Raw genomic sequence first — 27,764 nt, forward strand, 5'->3', positions numbered from 1 at the left:
CTAAGCCACGCACCGATTGCCTGTGCTCACACCAGCAACAACTGCCTGAATACATCAAACCTGCAAGTAAGTTTAATTTTAAAGATCCTGTATGTTGTAATTAAGGTTGTAACCACATTTAAGTGAAATTTTATATAGTATATAATTATGCTTCTAAAATAATTTTCAACCTCGAAGAATATGTAAAATATTTTTCCATATTAGGCCCTAATCATTAAAGTATATGTATTCATTTCTTACTTAATTAGTCTAGACATTTTAGAAAATAAATTTCTAATTACCTCCCTTTATTAACATGAAATATAAATTCGGTAATATCGTTACAAATAATGCTTTTTGGAAATTACAACAGATCTAGTGATAAATATTCATTTGAAAAATACATTTATGATTTAAAAAAACATAAGGAAATTGAGTTAACCATAGCAGATCATTCATAATATTTGTTCTCTCCCCTTAATCTGAAACGCCATTTGCACACTGACAACTACGTAAATAAAACATCTAGGTTTAGAACACTGTAGAACGTTTTATATTAAGCTGGTAAGTCTTTTTTTTCAATATTTTATCCTAGTTTGATGAAGTCAGTTCTATATTGTGCAAATACTTTCAATAATTAACATTTGGTTCACTTTCTGACTTAAAAATATTCTGTAATTAAGCAGTTTAAGCTTTTATCAGTGTTTATAGGTCAAATTTTGCTTTGTCAGTGTTTGTCTTCGGGTCTTGTTTGCATGTCTTTTTGATATAAAATATCTATATATGAATACCTTTACTTACTCTATAGGTTTATACATAATTTATTTTTGTTCAATTGTGTAGGAAGCTTTAAATATAGACACACTGTCTTTCGAATATCTTGCTCTATTAAATGTATACATATGATGATATGATAATTTTAGTTCAAGACTACTGTACTGTACCAGGGCTCCAGATAATTTTTTAGGGCAATGAGTATTTACTCATTGATTTTTTTGTGAATGAGTAAAACTTGAAATCTGAAATTTGACAGGAGTATTTTTACTCCTTAAAATGTATGTAAAAGAGTAAAAGATTTATTATGGTTCCATGTTTATTGTATTATTATACGTGTAATACAAGATATGTCAAAGTCATTTCTTTTGCTTTTTGGACTCTCTTGGTTTATAATCTTGCATTTCCAAACGGCATACGTTTTATCTGAACCTGAGGCATGTTTCTGTTGCTCATACGTGGCAGCGCTAATTATTTCATTAATTATAACCGTCACAATTACTTTTGGGTCGATTTTTTTTCGGCTGAGTCAATCGTTTTAACTTTAGACAGCGACATTGTACTGGTTAATTCCACCACCTTACTATACATACGCTAACAACCTATGATAGTCAGAACTACAGGAAGTTACCCTTAGACGTTGCAAAGCATTCATACGAAGTTAATTCCACCACCATACTATGCATACGATAACAACCGATGATGGTCGGAAATACAGGAAGTTACCGGTAGACGCTTGCAAAGCGATCAGGGAAATTGAAAATAAAATAATCACCGAGTTTACTTTCGGTTACGTTTACGCGAAAGAAATGTTGCTCAATGCGTAACTTGAATTTTGTGTGCGTTTTCATACGCTTAAATTTTGTTTTGAATGCGTAAACGGGTTATTTCCATGCGCAATTTACGCGTATACGCATCTTATCTGGAGCCCTGCATGCAGCACATATGTAATTCATTGAAACTTTCAATGGAAAATTGTTCAACTCTTGAACCAAGGATTGAGAAAGTTTATTGACATACATGGATTGGGACTTGTTGACATGTAAGACATACATGGGACTTGGTGACATGTAACAGGTACATGGGACTTGGTGACATGTAAGACATGCATGGGACTTGGTGACATGTAAGACATGCATGGGACTTGGTGACATGTAAGACATGCATGAAACTTGGTGACATGTAAGACATGCATGGGACTTGGTGACATGTAAGACATGCATGGGACTTGGTGACATGTAAGACATGCATGGGACTTTGTGACATGTAAGACATGCATGGGACTTGGTGACATGTAAGACATGCATGGGACTTTGTGAGCATGTAAGACATGCATGGGACTTGGTGACATGTAAGACATGCATGGGACTTGGTGACATATAAGACATGCATGGGACTTGGTGACATGTAAGACATGCATGGGACTTGGTGACATGTAAGACATGCATGGGACTTTGTGACATGTAAGACATGCATGGGACTTGGTGACATGTAAGACATGCATGAAACTTGGTGACATGTAAGACATGCATGGGACTTGGTGACATGTAAGACATACATGGGACTTGGTGATATGTAAGACATACATGGGACTTGGTGATATGTAAGACATGCATGGGACTTTGTGACATGTAAGACATGCATGGGACTTGGTGATATGTAAGACATGCATGAAACTTGGTGACATGTAAGACATGCATGGGACTTGGTGACATGTAAGACATACATGGGACTTGGTGACATGTAAGACATACATGGGACTTGGTGACATGTAAGACATGCATGGGACTTGGTGACATGTAAGACATGCATGGGACTTGGTGACATGTAAGACATGCATGGGACTTGGTGATATGTAAGACATGCATGGGACTTGGTGACATGTAAAATATTGGCAATGTCTGCCTTGCCGCCCTGGCCAAGGAAGATAGGGCATTGAAACATTTACAAAGAATAACAAACTTAGCCTAATGATATTGAAGTTTTTGATTTAAATGACCATAATGGCTTGACAAAATATATTTATCTGTCTTTAATAGGGCTAGGTGCAGTTTCAATAATGGACATTTGATTATTTGATAACTAGGTCACTTTAAATCAAATCAGACAGAAACACTTGACTGACTTATTTTGGTATATGTTATGTTTTAATATAAGATTACGGTAGAGTTGAGAATCATCATGACCCGATATCTTTATTACCCGATATCTTTATTTAAGGCTTTGAGGAATTTTCACTATGAGAGATCATATTATGACACAAAGTTTTATATTAAATAATATTAAGAAGCCTCTCGGGTGCCCTCCCATGCTTTTTGTTTTGTGCTCTACGGATGGCGTTTCCGGTGGTCCTTTGTGAAAGTTCTTTGTTGGGATTTCATTTTGTGAACATTGCTTTGCCTTGTTGATCTTTGTACTCGTATAATAATTGTTTAATTATAACTTAAATACCTGTATGATATATGATAGGTTTATACACTGTTTGATATATGAATGTTATCACAATGAAAGATATTAATTATGAATGTGATTCAGTCACATGCTTTAACATATGTTGATAAGATTTAATTATATACTCGATTTATTTCATAATTTTAATATATCCTGTTTCTTTGGACTAAAACTCTTGTATAAAAACTGTACATTGGATGTTAAATGGATTACAATTTATAAAAGGTAGTTACAAAATGATCTTTTTCTTGAATATTTTATCACAAAAAATTAGTCTGATCAATTGAAAATTTTTATTGAAGTTGTCTTTTTTTTTTAAATTAAGTGACTGATATTCTTGTAATATTTTGAGGAGGACATTATAATTGTTTTAAAAGTTCTTGTTAAGAATAAACAAGTAATTATTTTTGGTAGAAACACCATTTGTAAAGTGCATGTTGTCTTGAAAGTTGTCTATTTTTCTATTTTTGAGAATTAAAATGTATAATCCAAAATTTAAACCAAAAGTTTATGATCATAATATTGTTATAGGAAAATAGTAAAATATAATGTACATTTATATATGGAACCAGATTTTGTACTGGACCAGATTCTGTACAGGACCAGATTTTGTACTGGAACAGATTCTATACTGGACCAGATTCGGTACTGAACCAGATTTTGTACTGGACCAGATTCTATACTGGACCAGATTCTGTACTGAACCAGATTCTGTACTGGACCAGATTCTGGACAAGGCCAGATTCTGTACTGGACCAGCATCTGTACTGGACCAGATTCTGTACTGGACTAGATTCTGGACAGGACTAGATTCTGTACTGGACCAGGTTCTGTACTGGACCAGATTCTGTATCGGACCAGATTCTGTACTGAACCAGATTCTGTATTGGACCAGATTCTGGACAGGGCCAAATTCTGGATATTTGAATATGTTCTTTTTGTTACTGATTAATGGATTTGAATATTTGTATGAGGATATTCAGGGAGGCAGACAACATTTTGAAACAGTGTTCATCAATACAAGCACATTAATGGAACTAGTTAGGCATAAATTTTGTTACTAGGGGCATCTGTGTCTTGTTGATTAAGGTCCTTGATTTTAAACCACTTGCCCTTGTTGCTGTTAATCCCCACAGAGACTTTGGATTCTTTAATATGAGGAAGCTATCTAGATACCTTACATAATGTTTGTGGTTCTCCTCAGATACCCATTTGTTCCAGCAAAAATGCATGGTAGGGCACCTGATGTCTTCCTCCACCAGTCATTAGCTTGAAAGTCACAATGATTGACCAATACATGTACTTTGTTGGTGCAACCTAAATTTATCATACAAAAAATATTACTTTATGTCTGAATCTTGTGGTTTACAATTTCTTAGAGGTATAATTGGGTCTTGATAAAACATAACTAAAATTGCTTACTGTCCAGAAACTAGTTTATATCTAAATAAATATAATAACTGTGCTTTGGAAAATTTTTATTTAACTGTTCATAATATTCTGTAGAAAGTTTTGAAAATATTGATCATTGGTAAATAAGTTTATAGAGCCTTATGTAAGATGATGTTGTTACTTAGAGACAGAACAAAGATTTTAAGATTCTAAAGGAACACATTTATTTCACTTAAATGATAACTTTATCTTCAATATTTGCATTTTTATAGGGAGCTTATTTTTAGTTATAAAGTCATTTTTTATCAGTATCTTTATTGTTTAATATGTTACAATGTAAAACCTCTATGAGACACACTGTCATTTAGCCAATCCGAATAAGTTATGATGTGGTTAAAGAAACAACTATTTATAGATGAACAGGATGTGTTTTTGTTACAGTTAAGATAAATTACAGTTTAAGATACAATCAGAGCAAATCTGAGGGCTGTATTATATGGTGCCTAATTAGTTCCATTCGTGTTTTTGCCATCCTACCCTGCAAAGTGAAAAGTTGAGAATTAACAAGTTAAAACAGCAGGAGCTGTAGCGAAACTTATTAGTGTGAGGCGATGTTTTATTTATTAAAATTCTCCCTGCACCTCAGCTAATTAGCATGTTTAGAACCTAGTCAGACACCCTTGATTTTCAGGCTAGCCTGGCTCTAGGCTACCATTAAGTTATCAACCGTTTAAAATCAAGCATGATAAGGTAAATATGAAAGAATGTTTACATAATTTGTAATTTCAATTTACACCAGTATGTTCATAGCATCTGATTTCTTTGACTTATAACAACAAGAATTAATGACATAATCTATACATAATTCCTGGTTAGTTTAAAGGGGATATACTGACATTGATTTATTAATTGATTTAATGAAGATATTTAATTTAAATGTTTCTTCTTCTCTATCACTATCAACTAAATTCATGGTGGCCATGGGGAAGTATTTAAATTATACATGTCCAAGTTTTTCAGTAAAACTAGCAAAATTAATTGAATCATTATTATAATAATGACACCTTACTGGATCATATAAGAAACCAATAAAAAAGTAAAGTCATTTTTTTGCTATTTTGGATTTTCCAATGAATTGAAAGTGAAAGTAAGATATATTTAGGTTTTTGTAGTGTTTTCTTAAAGCTTAATTATGCATGCCATATAAAATGGATAAATTTTACAGGGTATTTTATAAGTTCTAAAATTGTGATTTTATTTTTGACAATGTTTTATGTTATCACTGTAAATTATTTTTATGATGTATTGACATTGAAAGGTTATTAATTCATTATCTGAATGGGTGATATTAGTGTAAGTTTTGTATATAGGTAGTGGCAGTAAACAAATTAAGGTTTTAATACTTAACATCATTTATAAAGGTTGTAGATTAAGTGGTCACATGTTTGTTTACTTTGATTTGGTGCTTGTTTGTAACAGTTTTTTTAATCATATGAAAGAGGTTTAATGAGTGTTCCTGGTTTCTTTAAACACCTACATTTGCCGATTTCCGTAAAACATCTGTTAATTTAACTTATTGGTAACCTTTTTGTTTGGCAAGGAAATGCCATCTTAGCTACAAGTACATGTATATCTACCAAAGTCAGTTTAAACCAGCATTTCAGTACAAATTAGTAAATGGTGTTAAAGGTAATTGTCTTCCATTGTAATTCTCAAAAATGCTAGCTTTTAAATGAATTTGCCATACAACTATTGGATGTTTTAGTTGACTCATTTGTTAACTGAGCGGAGGCTCCTAAGATTTTAATGATTAAAATAGTGGATTTTAGGTTACATTTTTATATTGCATAAAACCAGATGTTCTATCAGAGACTTCTGTTCTAGTATATAAAAAAAGGAGCCTGAACTGTACATATCATCCCGGTTAGATTATAGTATACAAAAGTAACTTAAGTTTATAAAGAATTTATTTTAGTTAAATTGTCGAGAGCGAGCTATAAGATTATAGAAACACTATTGAATCCAATCTTTAAACCAACCAGTATTGAGCAGTGTGAATAATTGTAAAGTATTTTGCTCATGGAAACAATTTGCTTGTCAGCTAGCAATATATGAATCACTAGTATGTGTTAACTATGTCACCACTTAAAACCATCAGTTTTTTTTGTCTGACATTAACATGATGTTATATAGGTCTGCCATTACCATGGTTACAAACCTGCAAAGACATTTTAGATAGTTACCTAATATATGCCTTGAATAACAATCTGGATGACAAAGGTCTTCCTTTACTTCTACTAAGCTGAAAGGTCACTATGATACATGTAATAGAAAGAGCACCGAAACACGAGGCTATCTGATTTGTACGAGGGGGCGTAGCCCCCGAGTATAAATTTCAGATTGCCGAGTGTTTTGGTGTTCTTTCTCTTTTGTATCATAGTCAAACATAAAAACACGTTCCCTGTTGTCATAATTTTAAACCCCGGGAAAAAGTAACCAATGATCGAGCATCTGAATATGATATTTCTGCCGCTTTCCCTTTCTCTGCCGTCACAATATGTAAACCCCAGCAAAAATAAGCCAATCACCGGGCATGATCTGATGTGCGGGTAACTGATACCTGCACTCCAGTTACCGCACTGTGCATGTATATGTATACGATTTAACTCCGACACTTTTTCAACAGAAAGGTCCCCAAACTATGATACAACTAACAGTTTGTTGTGACCTAAAATCTAACCTATCAAAGAAATATTATTACTTTAAAAACTCAGATGGTAAAGTTTATTGTAACAATTGTTTCCTTAATTAATTATCTAGCTACTTATGTTTACCTTTAGAGAGATATTTAACGGAGTGAACTGCGTCATATGAGAACATTACATCCTTGTTAATTGAACATTGTGACATAGTGGGAGTTAAGACATAACAGTATTTGTTTTGTTAACTGATGTTTTCATTCTATACATTAAATGATCGTGTAACAGATATATATATATATATATATATTCTCTCCATGATGTTAATTAATATGGTATATTAATATAAATTCTAATCACCAGTGAAGATTTGTGATTCAGGCATACGAGGAAATAAATTTTGACGACAAACTGAGTTTAAGATATAACTGTAAGTGTGTCAATAGTGTTCAAGTTAGTTTTTTAAAGTTTTTTTCCTCTTGTTGATTGGTGTTTAAGTTCCTTTTAAACTGTTATTTGAAATGTGAATGCATTGTTACTTTAAATACATTTTCAAGGAGATAGTACACAAATCTTTATCAACTTCTTCACATAGATGGACTTAACATGGACTTAAAAAGGTCTATACAATCTCCAAATGCTTAAAAACTGGCAGGACTGTAAACAACAGAGGTATAATTTCATTTGAAAAAGAAACTAAAAGTAAAACATACTCTTGTGAAAGTGAAGGGAAATCCCAAGTTTCCATGACTACGTGCTATTACGTAATCATTACGATATCATGCTGGATTAGTTGAGTTGAATAAGGAAAAAATGTCAAGGATAAAATGTAAAAATGCACTGCAATTGAACAATTACGATTACAATACCATAGGATATTTATAAAATTGACCTTGAGTCACTTTGGTTATTGATTTAACATGTAAAGAAGAATATGATAATGCATAATGTTAAGTTATTTTGATTTTTACCCTTGACATGGATGGGCATGATGTAACTGTACTTGTAAGTGTGAATTGCTACATTTCAGCGCAGTTTGACCTGAGTCTATGTACCATATATATTGGTTGCTTTAAATAAGATTTATAATGAATTACATGTTTCTGAATTCTAATCATAAAGAAAATCTTTAAAAATGAGTAAATAGCAGTAGAGACTAGACCTATATGATTAAACACGTGGGTGAAAGTATGAGTGAGATGAAATTTGTTCATTAACTTTTATTTACTTAACCCATTGCTTCATGAGCATTTTGTGAAAAATGGCTGTTTTCATTGAAAAGTCTCCCGTTACAAGTTAAAATTGCTATAATACTATAAAAACTGCTTCAACAATAATCAAACTTGGCACAAATGTTGACTGGACCATTGCCCTTGCAACAACATGCTCAGGCTTAAATTTTCTGTTACCATGGCAACGAGGGGACATCTCAAAATTGCCAAAAATCACTATTTTGCGTTGATTTTTTCCATCAAAATTGATTTCAAAGTGCTGCAACTTCTCAATGGATTGAGATAGAGTCAAATGCTTTTCAGCGTTGGTTACACGTTACCTTATGATCAATCTGGGGTCATTTACAGCCTCTCACAAGTCCAAAATTTTGTTGGCGTAGAGTTGAGAATCATCATGACCCGATATCTTTATTACCCGATATCTTTATTTAAGGCTTTGAGGAATTTTCAGTATGAGAGGTCATATTATGACACAAAGTTTTATATTATATAATATTAAGTGGCCTCTCAGGTGCCCTCCCATGCTTTTTGTTTTGTGCTCTACGGATTGCGTTTCTGTTGGTCCTTTGTGAAAGTACTTTGTTTGGACTTCATTTTGTGACCATTTCTTTGCTTTGCCTTGTTGATCTTTGTACTCATATAATAATTGTTTAATTATAACTTAAATACCTGTATGATATATGATAGGTTTATTCACTGTTTAATATATGAATGTTATCACAGTGAAAGATATTAATTATGAATGTGATTCAGTCACATGCTTTAACATATGTTGATAAGATTTAATTATACTCGATTTATTTCATAATTTTAATATATCCTGTTTCTTTGGACTAAAACTCTTGTATAAAAACTGTACATTGGATGTTAAATGGATTACAATTTATAAAAGGTAGTTACAAAATGATCTTTTTCTTGAATATTTTATCACAAAAAATTAGTCTGATCAATTGAAAATTTTTATTGAAGTTGTCTTTTTCTTTAAATTAAGTGACTGATATTCTTGTAATATTTTGAGGAGGGCATTATAATTGTTTTAAAAGTTCTTGTTAAGAATAAACAAGTAATTAATTTTGGTAGAAACACCATTTGTAAAGTGCATGTTGTCTTGAAAGTTGTCTATTTTTCTATTTTTGAGAATTAAAATGTATAATCCAAAATTTAAACCAAAAGTTTATGATCATAATATTGTTATAGGAAAATAGTAAAATATAATGTACATTTATATATGGAACCAGATTTTGTACTGGACCAGATTCTGTACAGGACCAGATTTTGTACTGGACCAGATTCTGTACAGGACCAGATTTTGTACTGGACCAGATTCTATACTGGACCAGATTCTGTACTGAACCAGATTCTGTACTGGACCAGATTCTGGACAAGGCCAGATTCTGTACTGGACCAGCATCTGTACTGGACCAGATTCTGTACTGGACTAGATTCTGGACAGGACTAGATTCTGTACTGGACCAGGTTCTGTACTGGACCAGATTCTGTATCGGACCAGATTCTGTACTGAACCATATTCTGTATTGGACCAGATTCTGGACAGGGCCAAATTCTGGATATTTGAATATGTTCTTTTTGTTACTGATTAATGGATTTGAATATTTGTATGAGGATATTCAGGGAGGCAGACAACATTTTGAAACAGTGTTCATCAATACAAGCACATTAATGGAACTAGTTAGGCATAAATTTTGTTACTAGGGGCATCTGTGTCTGGTTGATTAAGGTCCTTGATTTTAAACCACTTGCCCTTGTTGCTGTTAATCCCCACAGAGACTTTGGATTCTTTAATATGAGGAAGCTATCTAGATACCTTACATAATGTTTGTGGTTCTCCTCAGATACCCATTTGTTCCAGCAAAAATGCATGGTAGGGCACCTGATGTCTTCCTCCACCAGTCATTAGCTTGAAAGTCACAATGATTGACCAATACATGTACTTTGTTGGTGCAACCTAAAATCAATCATACAAAAAGTTATTACTTAATGTCTGAAGCTTGTGGTGTACAATTTCTAAGAGGTATAATTGGGTCTTGATAAAACAAAAAAAAATTGCATACTGTCCAGAAACTAGTTTATATCTAAATTAATATAATACTAATTACTGTGCTATGGAATAATTTTATTTAACTGTTCATAATATTCTGTAGAAAGCATTGAAAATATAGATCATGATCATTGGTAAATAAGTTTATAGAGCCTTATGTAAGATGATGTTGTTACAAGAGACAGAACAAAGATTTTAAGATTCAAAGGAATAAAGGAACACATTTATTTCACTTAAATGATAACTTTATCTTCAATATTTGCATTTTTATAGGGAGCTTATTTTTAGTTATAAAGTCATTTTTTATCAGTATCTTTATTGTTTAATATGTTACAATGTAAAACCTCTATGAGACACACTGTCATTTAGCCAATCCGAATAAGTTATGATGTGGTTAAAGAAACAACTATTTATAGATGAACAGGATGTGTTTTTGTTACAGTTAAGATAAATTACAGTTTAAGATACAATCAGAGCAAATCTGAGGGCTGTATTATATGGTGCCTAATTTGTTCCATTCGTGTTTTTGCCATCCTACCCTGCAAAGTGAAAAGTTGAGAATTAACAAGTTAAAACAGCAGGAGCTGTAGCGAAACTTATTAGTGTGAGGCGATGTTTTATTTATTAAAATTCTCCCTGCACCTCAGCTAATTAGCATGTTTAGAACCTAGTCAGACACCCTTGATTTTCAGGCTAGCCTGGCTCTAGGCTACCATTAAGTTATCAACCGTTTAAAATCAAGCATGATAAGGTAAATATGAAAGAATGTTTACATAATTTGTAATTTCAATTTACACCAGTATGTTCATAGCATCTGATTTATTTGACTTATAACAACAAGAATTAATGACATAATCTATACATAATTCCTGGTTAGTTTAAAGGGGATATACTGACATTGATTTATTAATTGATTTAATGAAGATATTTAATTTAAATGTTTCTTCTTCTCTATCACTATCAACTAAATTCATGGTGGCCATGGGGAAGTATTTAAATTATACATGTCCAAGTTTTTCAGTAAAACTAGCAAAATTAATTGAATCATTATTATAATAATGACACCTTACTGGATCATATAAGAAACCAATAAAAAAGTAAAGTCATTTTTTTGCTATTTTGGATTTTCCAATGAATTGAAAGTGAAAGTAAGATATATTTAGGTTTTTGTAGTGTTTTCTTAAAGCTTAATTATGCATGCCATATAAAATGGATAAATTTTACAGGGTATTTTATAAGTTCTAAAATTGTGATTTTATTTTTGACAATGTTTTATGTTATCACTGTAAATTATTTTTATGATGTATTGACATTGAAAGGTTATTAATTCATTATCTGAATGGGTGATATTAGTGTAAGTTTGGTATATAGGTAGTGGCAGTAAACAAATTAAGGTTTTAATACTTAACATCATTTATAAAGGTTGTAGATTAAGTGGTCACATGTTTGTTTACTTTGATTTGGTGCTTGTTTGTAACTTTTTTTTTAATCATATGAAAGAGGTTTAATGAGTGTTCCTGGTTTCTTTAAACACCTACATTTGTTGATTTCCGTATAACATCTGTTTATTTAACTTATTGGTAACCTTTTTGATTGGCAAGGAAATGCCATCTTAGCTACAAGTACATGTATATCTACCAAAGTCAGTTTAAACCAGCATTTCAGGACAAATTAGTAAATGGTGTTAAAGGTTATTGTCTTCCATCGTAATTCTCAAAAATGCTAGCTTTTAAATCAGTTTGCCATACAACTATTGGATGTTTTAGTTGACTCATTTGTTAACTGAGCGGAGGCTCCTAAGATTTTAATGATTAAAATAGTGGATTTTAGGTTACATTTTTATATTGCATAAAACCAGATGTTCTATCAGAAATTTCTGTTCTAGTATATAGAAAAAAGGAGCCTGAACTGTATATATCATCCTGGTCAGATTATAGTATACAAAAGTGAAGAATGACCAGTAACTTAAATTTATAAAAAATTTATTTTAGTTCAATTGTCACGAGGGAGCTATAAGATTATAGAAACACTCTCGAATCCGATCTTTAAACCAACCAGTATTGAGCAGTGTGAATAATTGTAAATTATTTTGCTCATGGAAACAATTTGCTTGTCTCTGATGGAATTTGAATCCATGCAGCTAGCAATATTTGAATCACTAGTATGTGTTAACTATGTCATCACTTAAAACCATAAGTTTTTTTTGTCTGACATTAACATGATGTTATATAGGTCTGCAATTACCATGGTTACAAACCTGGAAAGACATTTTTTTAGATAGTTACCTAATATATGCCTTGAATAACCATCTGGATGACAAAGGTCTTCCTTTACTTCTACTAAGCTGAAAGGTCACTATGATACATGTAATAGAAAGAGCACCGAAACACGAGGCTATCTGATTTGTACGAGGGGGCGTAGCCCCGGAGTATAAATTTCAGATTGCCGAGTGTTTTGGTGTTCTTTCTCTTTTGTATCATAGTCAAACATAAAAACACGTTCCCTGTTGTCATAATTTTAAACCCCGGGAAAAAGTAACCAATGATCGAGCATCTGAATATGATATTTCTGCCGCTTTCCCTTTCTCTGCCGTCACAATATGTAAACCCCAGCAAAAATAAGCCAATCACCGGGCATGATCTGGAGTGCGGGTAACTGATACCAGTCCAGTTACCGCACTGTGCATGTATATGTATACGATTTAACTCCGACACTTTTTCAACAGAAAGGTCCCCAAACTATGATACAACTAACAGTTTGTTGTGACCTAAAATCTAACCTATCAAAGAAATATTATTACTTTAAAAACTCAGATGGTAAAGTTTATTGTAACAATTGTTTCCTTAATTAATTATCTAGCTACTTAGGTTTACCTTTAGAGAGATATTTAACGGAGTGAACTGCGTCATATGAGAACATTACATCCTTGTTAATTGAACATTGTGACATAGTGGGAGTTAAGACATAACAGTATTTGTTTTGTTAACTGATGTTTTCATTCTATACATTAAATGATCGTGTAACAGATATATATATATATATATATTCTCTCCATGATGTTAATTAATATGGTATATTAATATAAATTCTAATCACCAGTGAAGATTTGTGATTCAGGCATACAAGGAAATAAATTTTGACGACAAACTGAGTTTCAGATATAACTGTAAGTGTGTCAATAGTGTTCAAGTTAGTTTTTTAAAGTTTTTTTCCTCTTGTTGATTGGTGTTTAAGTTCCTTTTAAACTGTTATTTGAAATGTGAATGCATTGTTACTTTAAATACATTTTCAAGGAGATAGTACACAAATCTTTATCAACTTCTTCACATAGATGGACTTAACATGGACTTAAAAAGGTCTATACAATCTCCAAATGCTTAAAAACTGGCAGGACTGTAAACAACAGAGGTATAATTTCATTTGTAAAAGAAACTAAAAGTAAAACATACTCTTGTGAAAGTGAAGGGAAATCCCAAGTTTCCATGACTACGTGCTATTACGTAATCACTACGATATCATGCTGGATTAGTTGAGTTGAATAATGAAAAAATGTCAAGGATAAAATGTAAAAATGCACTGCAATTGAACAATTACGATACCATAGGATATTTATAGAATTGACCTTGAGTCACTTTGGTTATTGATTTAACATGTAAAGAAGAATATGATAATGCATAATGTAAAGTTATTTTGATTTTTACCCGTACACTTGGATGGGCATGATGTAACTTACTTGTAAGTGTGAATTGCTACATTTCAGCGCAGTTTGACCTGAGTCTATGTACCATATATATTAATGGTTGCTTTAAATCAGATTTATAATGAATTACATGTTTCTGAATTCTAATCATAAAGAAAATCTTTAAAAATGAGTAAAAAGCAGTAGAGACTAGACCTATATGATTAAACACCACTTGCCCCTCACCGCTGTGGGTTCAAATCCCGACAGGGACTTTGGATTCTTTCATGTGAGGAAGCTATCCAGCTAGCTTTATACGGAACGTCGGTGGTTCTACTCAGGTGCCCGTTTGTGCCTGAAATAATGCACGGAAGGGCACCTGAGGTCTTCCTCCACCAGTAAAGCTGGAATGTCGCGATATGACCTATACTGTGTCGATGTGACGTAAAACCCAATCAATCAAACAAACAACAGTTGGATGAAAGTGTGAGTTAGATGAAATTAGTTTATTTACTTAATAAGTTTTCAAGGAGATTGTCAAGGAGGAAATCTGATAAACTGGTTTATCATGAAATCATTTTCAATCAGAGATGTTTTATTTACCATCCTTGAAGATTGTTAACTGCCTAACAATGGCAACATTATTGATGTGTTTGTGGTGTTATTAGTTTCTTCCTTATTGACATCAGTCTTGGGGTCATCCTTGAACAGGCTTGGTTTCACTGATCCTCAGCTACATTTTCAGTTTTCTTTTCTACTTTTCTGGACTTTCTTCAAGGTTTTTTATTGTTTTTTTTTCTATTTTACAATTATTAGCATTATTATATGTTGTAAAACATGTTCATTATCATTTATTTTCAAACAGATAATACGTGTACCTTATCCAAAGTCAAAGTCTTGGGTTAGAATTTACTCAGGTACACACCCAAGTCATCATATTGTATAATGAACATTCATTAAGGCAATATATTTATATAATACATATATGATATCTTGTGTATATTTTTAGTTTCAGATGATGAAGTCAGACCCTGATATATGTTTGTGTAATCCCATCACTGACAACTTCACAACATTTGAAATTCTTATACAGGTAATATTAGTTTAATTGTATATAACTCATCAAAAACTTCCAGCAGCTATAACTTGACTGTACTACCATGATATAGCCAGTGTAGCCGTTCTTAATTTTATTTTGGCATTTAGATTGTTGATTAAAAGTGACAGTATGAAAAGCTATATTAGTAAATTGCAAAATATATTATAAAAAAATATCTAGATCTTGATGATCACAGTGTTTTGTGCAGTATAATAACACATGTAATGCAACCAGTATATACTAGTGTATGTTACTGTAAGTAGGTTTGCCAAAATATGTCTTGTCTGTCCTGTTTGGCATATTGATCGTGCAATCCCTCAAGTCATTATAAGTCTATTATACAGATTCATATGTGTACAGTTAAAGTAGAATTGTTATTATGAAGATATAAGTCTATTTTTTATTTTGTAATCATGTTTATGTATAACAATAATTATTGTCCAGTGCTCAGCAACAGTTATATTTCTAGATATATTTTAAATCAACTCTTTGTTTAGTTTAACCAGTTAATTTGTTATTTGCCAGGGGACATAATTGTAAATCAAATTGGCCTTTAGGACCTTACCTGATTTTCTGCAAGTATACTGACAGCTTGTTCAATTAAATCAAATGAGCCGCGTCATGACAAAACCAACATAATGTTGCTATCAGTCTCTCTACTTGTTATAGGGTTTGTAAGCGAAACAGCATGGATCCTGATCAGACTGCGCGGATGCGCAGGCTGGTCTGGATCCATCCTGGTCGCTTACAAACCCATTATGTTGGTTTTGTCATGACACGGCTCAAATTAATTCAGGATGGTGTGGAATGTTGCCTTCAACATATTTAACATCACAGTGAAAGATTCTTCTCCAGAAATCTCTAACTTGTTTAATTATATTAAAGGCCCATAAAGCTATATTAAAGGGAAGATAATTTAATGAATTATTACTATAATATGTAAGACCATACATGTATATGATTTATGTTATAGACACGTAATCCAGCGTTCACACTACGACAGTCACGTACAAGACGGAGATACAATGACTTTTGTTGGTTGAAGAAAAAACTAAAGAAAAATCATCCAATGTGGTAATTACATTGTTTATTGTTTCTGTAATGAATTAATCTACATGTATTATTATATGTGATGTCTGATTATAAATATATGACTGGTCAAACTGAAATCAGTTGTGTGTATGAAGGTCGTTTTTGACCAATAAAATTATTTAATGGTGAGATTATTTCAACCTCCTAAAGTAAAGTAACAAACAGAAGGTCTTATGTAACTCACATAGGTTTCTGTAACTGTTCTTAAAATTACATGTATATGAATTCTGATTGTGTGAGATGGTGTTGGTAGTTTTCACTCCAGATCATGGCGGTTAGCTACATTGAATTTACCAGAGCACAGTTAATTCAGCCACTGCATTGTTTTTGGGCAAGCTGTCCACCAGTTTGCCAGTACTATATAAGTTGCTTTCACTTTCACGAGGAAGTAATAACTTCTGTACATACAAGAGCAGAGGTACAGTGTGAATATCTGTAGAAAGGATTTCATGATCAATTACAATGAAAATGACTTGCACAGTCCATGAATTGAACCCCGTCGCCAGATTCACAGTCCAAGGCTCTACCTATGGAGTTTACCAGACGGCTTGTGTGAAACGATCATATTTTACTTTCTTTAATTTACTATATTTATTACAATAATAAGATTTGGGGATTATTGTAAACCTCTGAGTTCTGGCTTTGGCATAAGTAGGCTATGTAGATGTATTACTATTTAGTTTGTTCAATGAACAACATAGTTTAAGTATAATTTTGATTTTGTTCTATGATCTCAAGACCGTCACATGTAATAGCATTTAAAACTTTTCTTATCTGACACTTCTGTACTGTGAAGTAATTGTGTGAAGTAATTATAAAATTAAAAGTCCTCTTTGTGAACAGTAAAAAATTACTTGTAGGTTTATAAGATCATAAATTAGGTCTCATCAGCTATTTCCTTCACTAAACTTTCATCTATTTCTTGAAAGTCCTTTATGAAACGATGATCAATCTTATGTATGTACTGTATATGTTAAACAGGAAATTCATTTACTGTTTTCAAACTGATAACAGTTGTGTTATTTGCATATTTCACTCATAGATTACAAGATTAAATAGTAAGTTTATTCATTGCTATACATAGATATGTGCAATGAAATTTAATAAGATCGTAAAATAAGCATGTGAAGGATATGAAGTAATTGTTAAAGGGACTCCACTGAGGTTTTTTGACATAATGGGACTAGAAATATTTTCCCAAGATTTGTATTCAATTCAAAATAGGTCTGGATTTTCAGATCATTTCCTCACCTGTTTTTTCCAGATTAATCATTTTTATTGTGCAAAAAGCTCCCCAAATGAAAAGTGTTGCAATGATTTTTACTCAAATCAGGCTAAGAATTGCATGAAATATTGATATTGAGAATATTGCATTATTATCCTTTGCAGATTTTTCTATTTTGAATATTTCACTTGATCAGCATGTATGTAAGAATTTCAAATTTATGTTTTTAGGCTTTTTCACCTCAGTGGAACTCCTTTAAGGTTTGTGAATTTGAATCTTTCATCTTGCCCCTCAACATTATACATGTAGTTTTAAGTCTTGTTCCTCAACATAAATGTTTTAAGTCTTGCCCCTCAACATTATAGTTTTAAGTCTCACCCCTCAATATATAGTTTAAGTGTCGCCCCTGAACATTATAATTTAATGTCTCATCCCTCAACATTATAATTTTATGTCTGTCTCCTTAACATTATAATTTTATGTCCGTCTACTAAACATTATAATTTTAAGTCTTGTCCCTCAACATTATAGTTTTAATTTCGGTCTCTCAATTTTATAGTTTTAAGTCTGCATGTATAGTTTTAAGGCACACCCCTGTTTTAGTTGAGACTTGTGTTTTGTGTTACTCCAAACTTTCTAAGAATAGTTGTCAGCTTTTGAACTTGTGCACCTGTGCATTTTGATGCAAATTTGTTTGAGGTCAGCAAAGTAATGGCCCCTTGTTTAGCAAAGATTTGCATATTTGAAATTTTGTTTTGTGACAATACAGTGGAGATAGGGCATCTGTGTCCTATGAACACATGTCTAGTCTTTACATATTTTGATTCCTATATACAAATATTATAAGCATAGTGGGGCGTCCGTGGCCGAGTGATTAAGGTCAGTGACTTCAAGCCACTTGCCCCTCACCGCTGTGGGTTTGAATCCCAACAGGGACTTTGGATTCTTTCATGTGAGGAAGCTGTCCAGCTAGCTTACAGAACGTTGGTGGTTCTACTCAGGTGCCCGTTCATGCCTGAAATAATGCACGGAAGGGCACCTGAGGTCTTCCTCCACCAGTAAAGCTGGAACGTGGCCAAATGACATATTCTGTGTCGGTGTGACGTAAAACCAAATCAAACAAACAAATTATAAGCATAGGATAACAAAAGTTTTTACATTACTATGACTTGGTGAAAAAAAGATATTTTGATATTACAGTAAATGCCCAGCACTTCCAGAGAAGAAGAAATTTTCTGACAGATTTGAGATTCAGTTTCTGGTACAAAGAATGAAGGAGCTGGAGGACTGGTTATATAGGTATAATAAGTTAGTTAGGCCATTTATTTATTAATGTGACATTATGTTCATTTTTTGTCATTGTCCAGTTGAGCTGAATTGACTATGTGTATAATATACCATATAATTATGTATTTTAAAAAGATTGACTATTGTGATTGTCATTGACAAATTATTGATAATAAAAATTGTTTTGGATAAAAATATATCAACTGCTTAAAATATAAAAAGACTGCCCCACTCTGTTTATCAATTTGAACATAAACAATGCAATCCAAAGGATATGAATTGAATTTTTTGTGCATCACTTTGGTTATTGACTATACTATACACATGAACTGGACTGAAAAGTTGAAAACAATTACAATGTGTGGGAAAATCTAAAGTTATTTTGACTTTGACCTGAACACTCACCATTTACACTTGTGTGAGCATAATGCCACTTAAAGTAAATCTGAAGTTTTTTAACTTTTGTTGTTTTCATATTATATTAATGTAAAACACAGGAATTTGCATTGCAAGATTCTATCAGATTTACTAAGAAATGTTCAATTTTGGATCCTTACAACTGGGTTAAGAATTAAAAATCTTAACTGCAATACTTTAATTTCTCAAGACGAATCTTCTAAAGATCTGCAATACTGAATCTTCTAAAGACCTGCTATACTGAATCTTCTAAAGACCTGCAATACTGAATCTTCTAAAGACCTTCATTACTGAATTTCTGTACTCCTGTAATACTATAAAACTTCTCAAAACCTGCAATATTGAACCGCCTCCGTGGTCGAGGGGTTAGAGTCGATGACTTCTAATCCAGTTACCTTTCCTGTGATTTCGGTTTGATTCCCGGGAGATGCCTTGGTAGTTTAGCGTGGCGAAGGTAGTTTAGTACTGGTGTAACTCTCCAGGAACGATGGTTAGGAAACTACCCGCCTATATGACTGAAATACTGTTGGGAAAAGGCGTAAAATGAAAACAAGTAAACAGACCTGCAATAATGATTTCTCACAAAGCCTGTTCAAAACCTGCAATATTGAATTTTCTCAAAACCTGGAATATTAATTTTTTTTTTTAACCTGCAATGCCGAATTTTCTCAAATCCTGCAATATTGAGTTTTCTTAAAACCTGCAAATACCAAATTTTCTCAAATCCTGCAATATTGAGTTTTCTTAACCTGCAAATACCAAATTTTCTCAAAACCTGCAATTTTGAATTTTCTTAAAACCTGTAATATTCTGTTTCATCTGAGTAATTGCCCTTGACTTAGTAAAAGTTTGCAATTTTCAACTTGTGTTACAAAAAGCTCAAAAAGTTTTTAACCTAGAGTCATGAAACTTTACAGAAACGTTGGGCAGTATGTGTAGTTTGCACCTGGAGTTTCGCTTGTGGATTTATCCAGTATTTCTAGAGTTGAATTAGTAAAAATTTGCAATTTTTGACTTGGGTCATGTGTAGCTCAAAAAGTATTTAACCTAAAGTCATGAAACTTTACAGAAATGTTGGTTTGTATGTTAAGTTGTGCACCTAGGGTTAGATTGTGGATTTTTTCAGTATTTGAGGAGTAATTGCCCTTGACCGAGTTAAAACCATTCCATTATGTTTTGTTATGTGTATCTTGAGTGCTTGAGTTAGAATCAACAAACTTTACAGGAATAATGATCAACATCACTGTGAAGCTGTGCACCTTGGGTTTAGCATGTTAATTTTGTTCAGTTTTGTTAGAGTAATTGCCCTTGACTTAGTATAAATTTGCAATTTTCAACTTGTGTTGCACATAGCTCTAAAAGTATTTGACCTGTAGGCTTGAAAATTTACAAGAATGTTGGTCAGCATGAGTACTTATTACCTTGGGGTTTGCTTGTGGATTTATTCAGTATTTGTAAATTTCTTTCCCTTGATTTAGTAAAAGATGTTTAGTTTTCAACTTGTGTCATGTGTAGCCCGAAAAAATATTTGACCTAAAGAAAGAAGATTGACAAAAAAGTCTAGTGAGAGGGTACCCATGTCCTATGGACAAATTTTTAGTTTATTGTATTTTTATATTTACCTAGATCTGTATGTTCTGTATTTCAGAATTGTGGGTGTTGACCTATATCTGTCCGATACTACCCTACATCTGTTTCTACAGACCAGTCTGACTTGTGAGCAGATAGACAAGTATATGAATGGAAACCTGTCAGAACTTGAGGTTCAACAAGGTTATAAAGAAGCTGAGCTTCATCTGGACACATACATTGGGTATGATATGATTTGAGCCGCGTCATGACAAAATCAACATAATGGGTTTGCGATCAGCATGGATCCAGACCAGCCTGCGCATCCGCGCAGTCTGATCAGGATCCATGCTGTTCGCTTACACACCCTATTACAAGTAGAGAAACTGATAGCGAACAGCATGGATCCTGATCAGACTGCGCGGGCTGGTCTGGATCCATGCTGGTCGCAAACTCATTATGTTGGTTTTGTCGTGACGCGGCTCATTTTATTTGTGATTTTTGGCTATCAATTCTACCTCCTTTTCTACTTCAAAAATTATACAATACAGTTGACTCTCGGTAACTCGAAATCCAAGGGACTAGGTATTTTACTTTGAGAGAAACGGAATTCGAGTAACGTGGAACTACCGCCATTACGTTGACTTCGTACATGTATATACATGTACCTGATTGAATGTGCAAAGAAGTAGGTTTCTTATTGTTGTTAGCGGCAATGCTGCAATATTTAACCATTGAAATGACGGTAAATCACTTTCAACTACAAATTATAAATGAACAAAAATATATCATTCAAAATTTAATACATGTATATTAATAGTGAAACATAAACACACAATTATATTTGATTTAATTGATCATTGGACGAAAACGAAATTAGCAACTATCGTGAACCGGAAGTACAAATTAATATGACGGAACATTAATTATACAAATATCATATATTGTCATTGGCCAAACATGTATAAATTTGATAATCTTTTATCATCTAGATCAAAGAGAACATTGTTGGCATTGTCTAAATTTTTGTATTTTGCAAATCAGAAACGTATTTCTTGATCACACATAACCATATAACAATATGGACGACATTTAGCAACTTAGGATGTATGAAAATCTAGAATTGTTTATTTCTCTGGCAAATATTTATACTCTCTGGAAAATTGTTCTGTTTCTCATTGTATGTATATGTTTATTTGTATTTCTATGGCTATAAACATTGTACTATATGTTTTATGCTTAATAAAGTTCGTATTCGTATTTACGTTGATAATACACATCAATACCTAGGCTGTTATTTGACTAGGCTGTTATTTGACTAACATCCGCCAGACTGGCACGAGTCAACTTTAATTGAAAGAAATGTAATTAAATTTTAATTTAGTTATCTAACTGTTAAAACCAATTAAGTCGTGAAACGGATTAAAGACACTTTTACGACGTGTTAATAATACATGATGACCGGCAATTAAAAATTACTATGAAACGGGAAAATCACGAGTGACAACATCTCACCTTGATGTCGCCGACCTTTGATCAGTCGGCTGTTTTCACACTTAGACTTATTGAGATGAAAATATGTGGACTTTAATTGACGGGACCAAATTTTCTTTTCGACTAAACAGGAGTCTCGGTAAGTCAAAATTTGACCTAAGCGGAGTTTAAATACAAAGATAAAGAAGGAAATTTGACGGGACTTTAGAAATTATTCGACTAAGGCGGAATTTTGAGTAAAGCGATTTTGACTTATTGAGAGTCAACTGTATAATGTTTTGCTCTTGTTTATCCATGTAATGTTCTTTCTTTAATAGACCATTTTTGTTCTGCTCAAACAAATAACTTAAAACCCTTTTTTGTGTATGCTGGTCTTACATCATAGAGCATTTGGATACTTTCCAGCTGAAATTTAAGATATTTTGAGAAAATCAGAAGCCTACGGCAAAGGTCACATTGGACTATAAATTGAAAATTACTTCAGTTTTTGTTACTGGAGATTAATTTGACATTCAGGTCAACTAAAGTCAGTGACTATGTTAAATTAACAAATGGTTCATGTTATAGTTTTATAATATGTACACAGAACAGTACAAAGCTGTCTGTATTGGGTTCTGATTTCTCAGATACACTGGAGCGCGGATATAGCGCTCTTCGGTATAGCGCTAATCTCAGTAGAAACGCTCATATGCCTTGGCTCCCCAAAAAAATCGTATTTTTTCGCCGATTATAATTTTTTTTTCATGTATATCAATACCGCACCTTATCACTATAACGCTTGTTCATTGTGTCAGTCGAGTGCAATAAACAGTCATAATTACATCACCTCATGATAAGAAGGTGTGAATTCCCATACACAGGTAAAGCGTTAATCTTGCTCTTTGTTCATTTTGAAACTGTTTGATCCAGTCAGGGTATCAAACGTTAGCTAAACATGCAAAAACCGAAGAGTAAAGTTAATCACCCAACAATACTAATTAATTTTAAAAAGCAATTACTTTCGATCTATCGGCAAAAAAGTTGTTGAGGATGACTGATTTTTTCACAAGAGACAGCAGGAAAGACGATTAATTTAGTCCCATCCACTAGGTATCAATTTTCATGACCACACATAACACACGTTAACACCGCTGTTTTACTGGAAATTTATAAACAATTGTACATTCGTGGTTTATATTTTTAATTCGTAAATTTCATGTTTATATTAAAGATATTCAGTAATGCTTTACAAAATAATTAATAATAATATATAAACAAGAGGGCCATGATGGCCCTAGATCGCTCACCTGACCCATCAAACTCATCCAAACAATTACCTAGACAAGCATTTTGACCAAGTCTCATGACAGGTGAGTCAAAAATGTGACCACTACAGTGTTAACAAGGATTATCCATATTTGAGCAGTGTGACCTAGTTTTTTACCCAGGTGACCCATATTCAAACTTGACCTAGAAATCATCAAAACAAACTTTCAGACCAATTTCCAGGATACTTGGATCAAAACAGTAGCAACTAGAGTGTTAACAAGATTTTTCTATTTTTAGCTCCGGTGACCTAGTTTCACATGCGATTTCGAACTCATCCGAGCAATTACCTAGACAAGCATCCTGACTAAGTTTGATGATAATTGAGTCGAAAATGTGACCACTAGAATGTTAACAAGGTTTTTCAATATTTGGGCGGTGTGACCTAGTTTTTCATCCAAGATGACCCATGTTCAAACTTGACTTAGAAATCATCAAAACAAACTTTCAGACCAATTTACAGGATATTTGGATCAAAACAGTAGCCACTAGAGTGTTAACAAGATTTTTCTATTTTTAGCTCCTGTGACCTACTTTTTCATCAGAGATGACCCATGTTCGAACTCATTCGAGCTATCACCAAGACAAGCTTCCTGACAAAGTTTGTTGATGATTGATGCCAAAATGTGACCGCTAGAGTGTTAACAAGGTTTTTCTATTTTTAGCTCTTGTGACCTAGTTTTTCATCCGAGATGACAAATGTTCGAACTCATCAGAGCTATCAAATAGATAAGCATCCTGACCAAGTTTGATGATGACTGAGGCAAAAATGTGACCGCTGGAGTGTTAACAAGGTTTTTCTATTTTTAGCTCCGGTGACCTAGTTTTTCATCTGAGATGACCCATATTCGAACTCATGCAAGCTATCACCTAGACAAGCATCCTGACCAAGTTTGATGATGATTGGGGCAAAAATGTGACCGCTGACGTGTTAACAAGGTTTTTTCTATTTTAAGCTCCAGTGACCTACTTTTTCATCAGAGATGACCCATGTTCGAACTCATTCGAGCTATCACCTAGACAAGCTTCCTGACAAAGTCTGTTGATGATTGATGCCAAAATGTGACCGCTAGAGTGTTAACAAGGTTTTTCTATTTTTAGCTCCGTTGACCTACTTTTTCATCCGAGATGACCCATGTTCAAACTCATCCAAGCTATCACCTAGACAAACATCCTGACCAAGTTTGATGATGAATTGAGGCAAAAATGTGACCTCTAGAGTGTTAACAAGGTTTTTCTATTTTTAAGCTCTTGTGACCTAGTTTTTCATCCGAGATGACCCATGTTCGAACTCATCCTAGCTATCAACTAGATAAGCATCCTGACTAAGTTTTGATGATGATTGAGGCAAAAATGTGACCGCTGGAGTGTTAACAAGGTTTTTCTATTTTTAGCTCCGGTGACCTACTTTTTCAATGCCGAGATGAGGAATGTTTCGAACTCATCCAAGCTATCACCTAGACAAACATCCTGACCAAGTTTGATGATGATTGAGGCAAAAATGTGACCTCTAGAGTGTTAACAAGGTTTTTCTATTTTTAGCTCTTGTGACCTAGTTTTTCATCCGAGATACCCATGTTCGAACTCATCCGAGCTAACTAGATAAGCATCCTGACCAAGTTTGATGATGATTGAGGCAAAAATGCGACCGCTAGAGTGTTAACAACAAAATGTGAACGGACGGACGACGGACAATCATCGATCCTAAAAGCTCACCCTGAGCATGCTCAGGTGAGCTAAAAAGCTTGGACTGATATCCATTGGAAGGTAAGTAAACAATCATTTCCACTAACAAGCGTTATATGTTTCGGCGGTGGGTGGGGTAATGCGATATTTTCGCTATAATTACACAATGAGCGTTATAAAAAGTTACTCGTTACAACGCTGTCTTGAGATCATGGACCCCAACATGAGCGCTGTATCGCGGCTCCAGTGTATATGTTTATTTGTTTTGTATCATTAGAAAATGGTGAGGTTTACTTCTACTGTTTATTTTTTTTTCAGAACAACAGATGATTTGACTAGTAGTTTTAGAGGACTGTCAAGCTCAGTGAGTCAGGAAAACATTCTGAGTGATCCAGTACATATTCAGTCTCAGTCTAGAGCAGTTCTTCATAGCACGCCCGACCGATCAGACAGTGGCATCGCTGAGTTTGAATCTGATACCGAGTCATCATATGATTCACAGGGCTCGCCGTATGTGAGGTCGATAGATTCTAGGACGTCAGAGAAATATCCGCCTCTCACAGAAGTCACAAGAGATTTAGTAAACAAAAACCCAAACAATGATAGTAATACATGTGTTAGTGGAGCAGTGAAATTAAGTTCTGCTGCAGACAAAGTGGCAGAAACAAAACCTAAAACAAGTGATCAAGCTGAACCTCAATTTGAGTACAAAATCAAAACCTTTGTTAGTCCAGATGTATGCGGTACTGATGTAGAAATAAATGTGACATCAAAAGAAAAAATCAAAATGGGTGTGAATGAAAATAGTCAAGAGAAAATGTCTGAACGGACTAAGCAGAATGTGAAACAAGAAAGTGATATTAGAACTCATATGCATGAAACAGAATCAGCAAACAGTAGTTCAAAACCTAAACACAAGGTTGAAATGGGAGTTCTTTACTGCTAATGTTGTTTTTTTATATCTAAAGAAATATCTTTTTGATGTTCAAAGGACTGCCCTTAGGATTTTTGACAGGATGGGACTGTAAATATTTCATGTATGTGTATACGAATACAACATGTGCAAAATTTCTGGTCATTCGCTGACTGCATTTTTCCAGAATAATCTTTTTTAGGCAAAATGACCTAAAAGTTGAAAGCGTTTAAAACACTTTTAACGCAAATTGGACGAAGAATTGCACTAAATGATGATTTTTTAAAATTTAATTTTGAGATTTTATATCTTAATTATCGTTTTTATATATTTCCATTTTAAGTACATTTTGTATTCCAGTTGATCTTTGTATGAATTTATGATTTTATTCTACTGGACTTCAGTGGAGTTCCTTTAACTTTCAAAAATGTTTTACAATGTATAGTTATTGTTATTTTATAATGTATTTTAAAAATTTCTATTGTTTTATATAATTATCTTCTTATACCATTGTTTGATTTTATGAGTATTTTTCATGAAGTGGTGATATATTGATTGTATTAATCACTATTGATTGTTGATATTTTGGCTAGTCCATGTGTCATTATGTTAACTAGTACATTATGTTATAACTTATAAGTACTTTGTTGTATATTTTTGTGTGGTAAGAAGTTGAGCAGCTTATTGTTTGATTTATAATGTTGATTGCCAATTACTTATTACTGACCAGAGGAGGTACTTTAAGGGAGATAAATTATCCTTGTATGACATTACTTTGTATATTTGTGTGCCCTTGTACTGGTAGATTAAGAAAATATATTGTTTTTTGGACTGTCTGAGAACTTTAATCTAGACCATAACACAGAGGTCCACCCACCTATAACTAGCAAATTTCATAGGTGAATGCACCTTGGTGAGCTCTATCCACTAGATCCTCTTGAGGTCAATTAAAGGGTCAAGGTCATATATTAACTGTGGTCATAAAACAGATGTCCTTTCATCCACAGCCTTAAAACTTCAAAGATGTATGTGTCTTGATACATGTTCACTTTCTGGTCACATTTCATCATGTGAGGAAGCTATTCAGCTCAATGTTTATTTAATAGTCTATGGTTATACCAAAATTTAAAGTAATTAAAGCTGTATGGTCTGATTTGATATAATCACTTGTGAAATTATCAATGTATGTGTGAATAATCCACTGACACAGTTAACTCTATCATTACTTTTCTGCTTATAATTGTGTTTCGCATATTGTTGGTATGTGAAAATGTATGTATGATGAGCAAGCTGATTGTACTTTTATTACTTTTCTTACTCTTATTTTGCTAAGTCTATAAATAGCCATTTGATTGTGTATGAAAACCTGTAATTATGTTGTTTTAACGGTGTTATTATATACAGTGCATAAT

At 33.1% G+C, this 27,764-nt stretch overlaps 1 protein-coding gene across 10 annotated transcripts; it reads left to right on the plus strand.

Moving 5' to 3' along the window:
* The first annotated feature begins 458 nt into the window (after positions 1-458).
* Positions 459-27,724, plus strand: LOC132744213 (uncharacterized). Of its 10 annotated transcripts, none has more exons than XM_060732840.1 (7): positions 459-543; positions 15,275-15,358; positions 16,338-16,438; positions 17,912-17,941; positions 18,882-18,980; positions 21,034-21,198; positions 25,758-27,724. In XM_060732840.1, the coding sequence occupies exons 2-7, from the start codon at positions 15,281-15,283 to the stop codon at positions 26,383-26,385; spliced, it is 1,101 nt and encodes a 366-aa protein (XP_060588823.1). In that variant the 5' UTR covers positions 459-543; positions 15,275-15,280; the 3' UTR covers positions 26,386-27,724. The 10 variants fall into 10 exon arrangements, with proteins under 10 accessions (XP_060588823.1, XP_060588827.1, XP_060588819.1 ...); XM_060732844.1 differs by lacking the exon at positions 459-543 and adding an exon at positions 7,703-7,725; XM_060732836.1 differs by lacking the exon at positions 459-543 and adding an exon at positions 8,259-8,300.
* The last annotated feature ends 40 nt before the right edge of the window (positions 27,725-27,764 follow it).

Source organism: Ruditapes philippinarum, unplaced genomic scaffold (genome assembly GCF_026571515.1).
Source record: "Ruditapes philippinarum isolate M1 unplaced genomic scaffold, ASM2657151v2 ctg2181_1_1_1_1, whole genome shotgun sequence".
NCBI lineage: Eukaryota > Metazoa > Mollusca > Bivalvia > Venerida > Veneridae > Ruditapes > Ruditapes philippinarum.